The 10,170-nt window shown below is 39.6% G+C and overlaps 1 protein-coding gene across 1 annotated transcript; it reads right to left on the bottom strand.

Annotated features, from left to right (window-relative positions):
• Positions 1-222: 222 nt before the first annotated feature.
• On the bottom strand, positions 223-9,608 carry LOC130995278 (uncharacterized). The gene is made up of 10 exons (XM_057920511.1): positions 7,937-9,608; positions 5,894-6,367; positions 5,481-5,782; positions 3,682-4,425; positions 3,323-3,601; positions 3,010-3,171; positions 1,976-2,905; positions 1,688-1,903; positions 1,238-1,498; positions 223-818 (listed from the first exon to the last, which is right to left on the bottom strand). The coding sequence occupies exons 1-10, from the start codon at positions 9,324-9,326 to the stop codon at positions 489-491; spliced, it is 5,088 nt and encodes a 1,695-aa protein (XP_057776494.1). The 5' UTR covers positions 9,327-9,608; the 3' UTR covers positions 223-488.
• Between the last annotated feature and the right edge of the window lie 562 nt (positions 9,609-10,170).

The following is a 10,170-nucleotide window of genomic DNA, read 5'->3' as shown; positions in this document are numbered from 1 at the left end:
CTGAGATGATTAAATATTGCAAAAGTCATGCTACAGTAAGAGAGACAAATTTATTGCGAAAGTATTTTTGGAAACCTGACACATTTTACTATTTAGCAAATTCGCATGAATCTTGTATCACAATTCATCTCGTTTTTCACTTGATCAATGCATGTATGTGATGCTCATATTCCATGTGGTTTAATGTTGCAAGAAAGAAACATTGGCAAGGAATGGTCGGTGTAAGAAAAGTAAAAAACTTTCACTGCCTCTAATCAATAGAAGAGGAGAAAAACTCAATTATGGCATTTGCTATTGGATTCACAGCCTACAGAGACCAATATATGTGTCGACTTTTCTCGAGGCTCTCCAAAAGCCTACCAATCAAAATGCCTAAGCCAACTCAAAAACTAGAAAAATCATCCCTTGATTTCGTATGCTATAAATGTGTATTTCACCATGTCAACTGTCCGGTCGAGGACAGGTGGCATGGATTCTATACTCCCGCTCTACTGGCTGAACCAGGGTCCGGTACCACCATTCGCGTGACCCTTGCCATGGATCCCCACGCCATTTGGGACGAGGGAAGGCAATCCAACAGCCATTGGAAGTGAAGTGGGAGGGTACAACCCGTGAGTGTGAGAAAGATTGTGACTACTTACAAGAGGACTGCCTCCTTTACGTTGTTGGATGGCATGGATCTGCCTCAGCCCTTCTTCATGTATGCGTGATAGCGTTTCCAGCTCCTTCATCGACAAGGCATCCAAGCCAGCACCATATAGAGGAGCATGTCGCGACATTTCCTCCTGAAGTTGGCCCTCAAGATGATGAATGTATTGCTGAAAGAGAGATTAAAATGTGTCAGTATTGTCATTCAGTAATCAAACCGATGTGCACTCTTCAGTTTGCACACTCAAAGCTTTATGCAAATTCACATAACCTTGAACGAAATAATCTCACTTCAATCAAAACAATCTAATTAATATGTAGTGTTGTGAAATACTTATGTATCTCACATCAGTGGCTAATGATGTACATACATCCAATTGCAGTAAACTACCATAGTTGAACGACACCTTGTTATGCTATGCAAATTAATTTAGTGTCGGGAAGAGTTTTTCGAGTCAAAGTCACCAATTTAAACACAACAAATTAATATCAGACACCAACATTAACACAACTGCATTGGTATCTGGAGGAATACTGAGAGAGAGAGAGAGAGGATATCTCAAAAAACAAGTTGGTTTAAAGCCACAACCTGGCAGGCCTGCAATTTGGATTCCATCCCATCAATAAAAGCTTCACATCTAGCAATCTGATCCTCCTTTTCACGCTTCTCGCCTTCTGTTTGCCCAACTGTTTGTCTGAGCCTACGGATCTCATCCTCTAGCGATTGTCGCACTTCTTCACGGGTCACATTTTCTGTGGCAAATCTTTTCAACTCTTCATCAAATCGTTTCCGTGCTGCTTCAGCACTCTTTAGTCTCTCAGCAAGAGCATTTTTCTCCTTCATTACCCTCTGCAACAAACAGTTGACAACAGAGCAACATTATAACAGAAACTATACCTTGCCTATTCCAAGGTCAGAGCTCACAAGCAATCTAATAAAAATAAAATTATAGAAGCTGTGTCTTCCAATTATCATGTTGAGAAACAGGGAATTTTTTTATAAACCTACATCATTAAAAGATATCAGACTCAAACCGACCTTTAATTCATCACGTTTTCGAGATTTCAACTGGGAGAGTTGTGCTTCTGCATCATGGAGACGGTCTTGAGAAGTTCTCTTCTCAGCCTTAAGCTTTGTGATTTCATCATCTCTTTCCGAGCGAACCCACTCTATTTGACTCTCAACTTCTCGTATCTGCTCAGCCAACTCTTTTCTTTCCCGAGCAAAGCGATCCATCTCAGCCTTCATTTCAGACTGCCATCCCAGGGGATTTCTCAATGTTAGCAATGATTTTCTAAGCAAAAATTAGTGAAGAAAAATAATTACCTTTAAACGACTATTAGATGCCTCGCATTCACCCAGCCTCTGAGATAAAAGAGCTTTTTCTTTAGCAGCACTAGCTACTTCCACCTTTCTTTCTTCACGGATACGAAGAATCTCATCTTCACTGGCACATAACTGATGCCAAAGAGCTGCCCGATCAACATTTGCAAGCTCAACAACCTCCCTCATCATGTTCAGCACTGGTCTCACTACTTCCTGGTCCTCAGATCCTAAGATCTCCAAAATCTCCAAATATAAATCTACTTCAAAACTAGCATCTGCAGTACTTGTTGCCCGATCTACCAACCTCTTTAGCATCCTTAATCTGTGAGTCTCATCAGCATACCATTTGAACAACACTGTATAAAGAATTTTTACGAATCCTTTAACCCGTGGATCCTTGGAAAGTGCTAATGCCTCGGCAAGACCAAGAACTGAAGCAAAATCATCAGCTTGACCTTTGAGTTGCTCAATGGCTTCATCATCCGTCACAACATCAGGCTGCTGGAAATTTTCGGCAATATATTGCGAAGTCAAATTCAATCGTCTAGCAAGGCGTCTTTCCAAGACCACTGCTACAGATTGAGGAACAAAAGTGCCACGAACTACAGCTCTCTCAAAAGTTTGAGCAGCTTCAATTGCAAGGCAAGGTATTGATAACATCTCAATCAGAAGGTAAATATCAGAAAAATGACGACTAACATGAAAATGTTGCTCTTCTCCTGAATGCAATTTTTCAGAAGCAGGCCCACTTTCACCAAATATAAAAATCCCAGATTGGGTACTATCACTAGAACCATCATCGCAATCAATATCTCTAATAATAGATTCAGCAATATCTGCACAACTATTCACTGTCCTGCTTAAGCAATCTAACACACATGAAGAGACCTCAGTACCCAAATTCTTTAGTCTCCCTCGTACCGATCTCACCTGTGAATTCAAATGTTTAATGTATACTCAAGACTAACACAAGCAGAGGGAAAGACAAATCAGGAAGAATTGAAAGGTTGTGATCTCTCTTGCTCTCCACTTACTGCTTCAAGAAGATGTTGACTGTGCAATGCAGCTTGAAATACAAAATCCACCGTTGCTGCAAGGACTTCACCATTAGAATCAGCCAAAAGCTCCAGTGATTGGAAAAGAACACGCTCCCACACTTCACTGCTACAGTCTAACTGAGTAAGTGCCCCAAAAACCTGGCAAAGTAAGGATTTTCTAAAATGAGCTACAAGCACAAACATTGAACAGATGCAGAACTCAGCAAATTGTCATGTCAATACAAATCAGCTTAGATGTTTTGGCAACTAAAGAAATAACAATATGTGGAGTAGCTGCAGATTATCTTACCGGCAAACGCAGGGCAGGTTCTGCATCAGGCTTCTTAAGCCTTTCTAGAAGTGCACAAGCAGCAAGTGGATGTTCTGAATGCTCAACTAATTTTGGAACCAAAGCAACAAGGTCCGACTGTAGATGCTTCGGAGCTTTATCCAATACAAGAGCAATCTTTTGGGCAGACTGTGGTCTCCTTCTTGGTTCTGGACAACCTTGTGGAACAGCTCCATCAAGTGCTCTCAGGGAGTTGACAATCAATCCAAGAAGTTCCTCCGACTGCTCTGGCCACTTAGCCTGAATGGAAAGCTCTTTCATCAATACTACAAAAGGCAAATAAGATATATATACTAGTTTAGGAGATAAAGCCACAATACCTTGGATTGATGTGAGGGGTATTCATTGGAAATAGTAGCACATGTCTCTGGCGGACAAATAGGCTGTCCATGAACAAAAGGCTGTCCAGGAACAGCTTTTGCACCTAGGTTAATCCTGTTCATATCGGAGCTTTGTACAGCAGACACACTTACGCTTTCACCAATTCCAAGCTCTAATCTCTCATCCACTGAAAGCTGTGCAGATCCTGTCGTTTCATTCTCACCATCAGACTCCAGTGGACTAATTGCGCCACTGCTGTCTGGGAAAGGTTTAGAGCTAGCGTCAGATGAATCATCACTAGAAGTCCCCTCCGATGGTTGGCAACACTCAACCATTATATCTAAAAGTAAATCAACTATCGCTTGTTGCAAAACTTTGACTCCCATCAACAAATTCATCAAACTGGGCGAAGATTCATCATCCTTATTTATTTTCTTCCCGTCATTACTACCAGATATCTTTGTAGGAAGAAGCAATCGTTTTACTTTTGCAGGGTCATCAAGATAAACACGGAGTCCAGTTAGAAAACCAGCTATCGCTCCAGCATCCATTAGAAGTTTTTCTCTCAATGTGACCTGAGGCTGAGATGGATTATCCCCATAAGTAAGGTGAAATCCAGCCCTGGATAGAAGATTTCTGAAGATGTCTTCTTCATCTCCACTTAGACCTTCACTATCGTCCGAATCAATTAGTTCATCAGGGTCAGTTGTCAAAGCATCTTGATCATCTTCAGAAGCTAAAACCTGGAAGAACAAGAATATGTATCAAGTTGTATTGGTACTGGATATGGTCACATGATCATGGATGTTCAAGATATAGATAAAGCATCTTTCTCAAAGAGAGAAAATCAAAGGGACTAAAAATATGAGTAAAATTGCTGGTTTGTGTATAACTATTGCTAACGTTGAAGGCACTCAGTAACATCAAGGGGAGGGATAAGAGAAGTAAGGGTTTCAGGACTGGAATGCAAACTGTGCTAATTGTTTGGCCTACTGGGAAGTGATATTTCCTTCTACTCCTCCAAAGTTGGAGAGATCAGAAATACATATGCAAGAGAATATATACCTCTCCATTTGCTCCCCTTGCCCTTTGGTTCCTACCCAACTACAGAAGGAATACCAATACCTCCACCAAATCACTCCCCTCTCTCTAATCCTTGCATATCAATTTTACTGATATACCACCAGTACGGGTGATTCTTGGGACTCACTTTTGGAATAAATAGATTATGAAAACAAAACCTTTACTAAGTACTAACAGCCACATAACACCAAAGAAACCTAAAAGGATTTTATCAACCCATCAATTATACAATTTTATAAAAAAAAAAAAAGGAAAAAAGAGCACTTCTTCTTCACAAATTCCAGGATTCATTAATGATTCCATATATAGATTAAACTCACACTATTTATACCAAGATAAGATCCAGAAGGAACAAAATAAATAGCAAGTGTATTTGTAAACACTTCTCCAGAGCCATGCAGTATATCATTCTGATCACCCAAAAACATTATCCAAGATTCTTAACAGTACTTGAAAGTAGTCGCAGCATCTAAAAAAGTTAAAAAACTGCCACCAGAATTATGATGCTGAACCAGACAAGCAAGTTAAGATGATCTTTAAGGACGAATGCAAATTTTCAATATGCAAAATAGATTATTCAAACAATTAAGTGGAAGGATCTTCACAAGATATTTTACATATAATCAAGCACGGCCCATGTGCAGCCAAGACCTGTTACATTTCTGAGGGACAGTATGAAGGAGTTGGCAGGATAGGATTTTGAAAGCAAACTAACCTCCAGATCAGCAAACTCAAACCATGGACAGCAGTCCAGGATCTCACAGACAAAGACAACCGTATCACGCAGCAAAAACCCAGCATCAGCTTCCATCATGTCAGATACCTTCATAAATTGAAGAACAGAGTTGTTCCACGTCTTTGTACAAATGGAAGACTCCTTCCAAACAGTTTTAGATGGATTCTTTTGATTCACAATAGCCATCCTATACTTCACCCAAAAATTCTTCTCAGGCTCACAGCCAATTGATTGGTCACTCTCCAGATATATACATATCGTGTCAAAGGACTCGTACACTCCTGCATAACCAAAGATGTGGACCATAAAAATTGGAATAAGTCGTAACTAGAAACCCAAATCTGCTACAGTAATGTCAATTATTAAAACGTGAGCTTGAAAGAACCACCCACCAATTCGAAGATCACAACCACCCGCCTGAAAGAATTTGCTAAATATTTTTCTAGTTTCCATTATTTCCTTAAAAGACAAGAAGTTCTCCACCTTCCATGTGAACGAACTCCTCTTCCCAGATTTGTCCAATGAAGAAGGCAAATTTTGTGTGTTGGTATCTTGATCAGTGAAGTCCTGCATTGTGGATGTTTCTTTCAATATAAGAACCTCAGCAGAGAAGATAACAGTATCCTGGACTAGAAATCCAGAATCCTGATCAAAGAGACTAGTAAGGGTCACAAACTCCCGCCAACCCCAGTCCTTAGCAGCCTTGGAATAGCGATTCTGAGATTCTTTAGTAACAGACTTATCCTCCATTCTTTGATTGATAACTGACAAACGATGGCTCACAAAGCAACTCCACTCACTGTTAGTGTTTCGTGAGTCTGTAACTTCAAGAAACACTGAAAGGTGGCATGGAGGCTGAGACTGTCCTGATATCAGAAGACATAAAAAGAGTTTATCAGTTCAAAACTCAGAAGTGGACTGGTTAGTTAAGCAAATCTCATATAAGCTCAACACGTAAGTTTAATAATTGAATTAAAAAGAGAAATATACTCAGGATTCTATTAAGAATTTAAGATTTAATAATTGAATTAAAAAGAGAAATATACTCAGGATTCTATTAAAAATTTAAGATTACTTCGTTATCATCACTTTTTCTATGTTAAACAACCCATATGCTGTCAGCTGTGAGAGAGACCGCGAAAAAACTATTAAAAGGGCTTAATAGATGAAATAGGATATAGATACAACAGAAATAAGGAAGCTGAAAACAAATGAGGAAAAAGGTGAAGAAAACTTAGTAGCAAAATACAAAAAAGAAGAGGATTCCTAGATCAGACAAAGTTAGCTTCAAGGTCATGTTATATACTAAACTTGGCATGTATATGCAGGTTGAATCTTCAGCAATCAGATTTGGTTATTACCATTCATGAATTCTATGAAACGAGCCACCAAAGCATGTTCTTACATACGTATCTTGTTCACTAATTGGATAGGTTAGTAAGTCACATTTTAAGATGGAGCTCTACAGGAGCAATGGCAGATGCGATATAGAAAGCGCTATCAAAGGAAGTTTGTCAACTGTTTCTATATTTCGGTGGTTCCTATCAGAGCACTCAAAATATCGCTTGCGATGCTAGAACTTTCTCACAAATAATTACAGCATGCACTTTGGAGCTTCTTGACAGTGATCTGTAAGTTAGCCATACATGAACTACCGTAAGAAAATTTCTTGAAAGCCATTTAGCATCTTCAACCCAGGTTGTATAGCTCACTCTACTCACTGCCTTATAGGTCCAATAACAAATAACCACCATAGAAATATCCAAGAACTCCAAGCTGCTAAATCTTCATGGTCCTATGCTGGTCCCTCTAAACAGAAATAAATCACAAACCATTTAATGCAAGAGGGTATTCTATGTTCGGAAAGTTAGATGCTGATTGATGGTTTAATGAGAATTACAACATAAAAGCAAAAAAAAAAAATGCAATATTCATTGTTCTGTAAAATATGAAAATATTTTATACAATTCTGAACTGTCCCAGTATTGCTTCTTTCACAATCAATTGCCCATAATGCCAGGCTAATTAATAGTTCCTATTATAGTTTAATACTGGCATAAGAAATGTCATACAGAATAATGAAATATCTAGCACTTTCTCTAACCAATCTAGTCGCACCTGACAGACGCACAACAAAATAAATACGGAGAAGCATTATCAACTCAGACCCCAGTAAGTATATGCAAGTGCACATCATCAACCCTAAATTGAGGAAACAGTTTCATACACGACTTTTTAGGGCAATTTCCAATAGTGGAACATAACCAGATAGCAAACCAAGTATACTCAGCATAATCAATGCATACATTTGCTGGAACAGAGAAATAAAGCAACCTATTGCCACAATGATACAAGAACATATGTGGCAAGACTGCAATAACAACTAAGGAAACCAATACTTTTTAGGGTTTTCTGTTGAAGTTATATATAAGTACCTCTGGGGTAAACAATAAGACGGCAATCCCGATTGCCAATCTGAAACCTCCTACTTTTTATGCAAAGGCCAGTAATCTTTCTCTTTTTCAAGAGATCCTTTAAGCGGGTAAAATTCTCAATTCTCCAGGTAAACTTCCCCATATGTCCATCTGACTTCCTCACATTGCCCCCGCTCCTCACACCAACCAAAGCACCACTCTTTGAGAAACTGCTCAACTCCTTAATAACATGGAAAGAAGTGCTAAAAACTGCAGTGTCTTCCACCAAGAACCCTGATTCAAGAGCCAGAAAATCTGCCATTTTCATGTAATCATTCCAGCCCAAACTCGTGTTGTCACCACTTTTGTTATCTGCAGCAAACCGCCCATAGCTATCCCGATGCACATGGTTTGAACCAGCACCCAGCTTCTGATTCAACACTGACATCCTAAACAAACACCAGCAACTTCTATCGGACACCAACGAGTTCTTCTCTGTGTCCTTACTCTCCAAGCACATGGACAAATACTCCACCCCATTTACTACGCTTTGATACACACTAATCCGCAAATTACACTCCCCAGCGGGAAACACTGGGCTCATTATTTTCTGTGTCTTAATCATCTCTTTAAACAAACTAAAGTTATGCACTTTCCAAGTGAACTTCCCACTCAAAGAATCCCCAACGACTGGGCCGTTCCCTCCACCACCCATAGACGACACATTATTCGCCTGCAAATCATAGCTATCCCGCGAGAAAGAAAACGACTCATGAAGTATCAATATATCCGCCGTGATAAGTATGCAATCATTATTCAAATGCAAGAATCCAACCTTAGGGTCGAGAAGAGAATTAAGCGAGGCAAAATCACACCAGCCGTGGGACTTCTTCTTGGACGAAAACCGATGCCAGCTGTCTCGGTGCACAGATTTTGAATCATCCGATAAATTCTCAATGCAGAGACGGTAGCTGGCGAAACAATCCCACTTGGACGAAGCAGTGTTCCGGGGGTCCATGATTTGTAAGTAGACAGAAACGTATCCAGGGAGCGCCTGTGAATCACCCTTGGGGTAAATTAACAAACGGCAATCGAAACCCCCGACTTCGAAATACTTACTCCAGAGTGCGCGCGATTTGATTTTGGGGAAATTACCAATGGTCCATTTGCAGAGTGCGGAGTAGTCTCCTCGGCGCTCGACGACGACGGAATCGGCGGCGGTGGTGGCTGAAGATGACGACGATGATGATGAGGAGGAGGAAGAGGATGTGGCGGCGTCGCGCGACGGATCCTCAACGGCGACTGACGGCTTCTGCGATGAGCGATTGGAGGGCGAGGGCGATGGGGGCGCGGATGGCGCGGCGGCATCGGAGGAGGAGACGGCGGCGTCGTGGTGGTGAAGGTGCTTCATTGTAGTGATGAATGATTAGGTTTTTGTTGAGAATCAGTTTGTTTTATAATTCGTATTAGTGAGATAAAAATATGGGTAAAAACATCTGTCTCTTGTTTCCCAGTATATATATCATCTGATTTCAATGTTAACTCATCGTAATTGCAGAGGAGGAGAGAGAAAGTGTGTGTGTGTGTGTGTGGAAGGGAGAAGAAGAGAAGAGAGAGATGATTGTGTGGGTAAGGGGAGACTGCGAGGGTATTGGTACTACTCTCTCTCTCTCCCTCACTAAGATTTTGGACAAAAGTGAGGGTGCACCATACTAATGCTGGGGATAACAATGGCTTTGATCCCCTGTTTTCAACAAATTGTTTCTCATTTCTTTTTTTTCTGTACAAAAAAAAGATTGTATTTTGTTTATTAATTAGTCCTTCACTAGTAATTACAATAAATGGAATGTGTAATTTTTTTTTACCTTAAAACAGAATTTTTTTAACTTCTTTTTATTTTGGTGAACTTTTGCTATCTTCTCATTTTTTAGCTAATTGTTTCGTGTATATATCAATGAATAATCTGTTGAAACTAGATAGATAATTATTTTAATTGTGCTTATAGTTATAAGAAATGAAACAATTTTTATAACAGATGATACATTTGAATTTGATACGTAAATAATAATTTTACTATTTATTCTTATCACAATACGTATTAACTATTCATATATATTTAAATTTAAAAATAAGTAACTAGTTATTCATCTCACTAGTGACTCAAATATTACATAATGTATATTATAAACTTTTTCCTCATTCTTCTGCAGTTGATGTTACGGATCAGCCTCACTCTTCAGGCCAGCAGCTTTGCT

This window comes from Salvia miltiorrhiza, chromosome 7 (genome assembly GCF_028751815.1).
Source record: "Salvia miltiorrhiza cultivar Shanhuang (shh) chromosome 7, IMPLAD_Smil_shh, whole genome shotgun sequence".
NCBI classification, from domain to species: domain Eukaryota; kingdom Viridiplantae; phylum Streptophyta; class Magnoliopsida; order Lamiales; family Lamiaceae; genus Salvia; species Salvia miltiorrhiza.
The sequence above is the reverse complement of the archived record's forward strand: the minus strand, read 5'-3'. Positions and strand labels throughout refer to the sequence as shown.

Coding starts and splice junctions, on each gene's coding strand:
- LOC130995278 (XM_057920511.1), bottom strand. CDS start 9,326: ATGAAGCACCTTCACCACCACGACGCCGCCGTCTCCTCCTCCGATGCC. Junction 3,602..3,681: donor ACCCCTCACATCAATCCAAG/GTATTGTGGCTT, acceptor CTTTCCATTCAG/GCTAAGTGGCCAGAGCAGTC. Junction 1,904..1,975: donor CATCTAATAGTCGTTTAAAG/GTAATTATTTTT, acceptor CTGGGATGGCAG/TCTGAAATGAAGGCTGAGAT.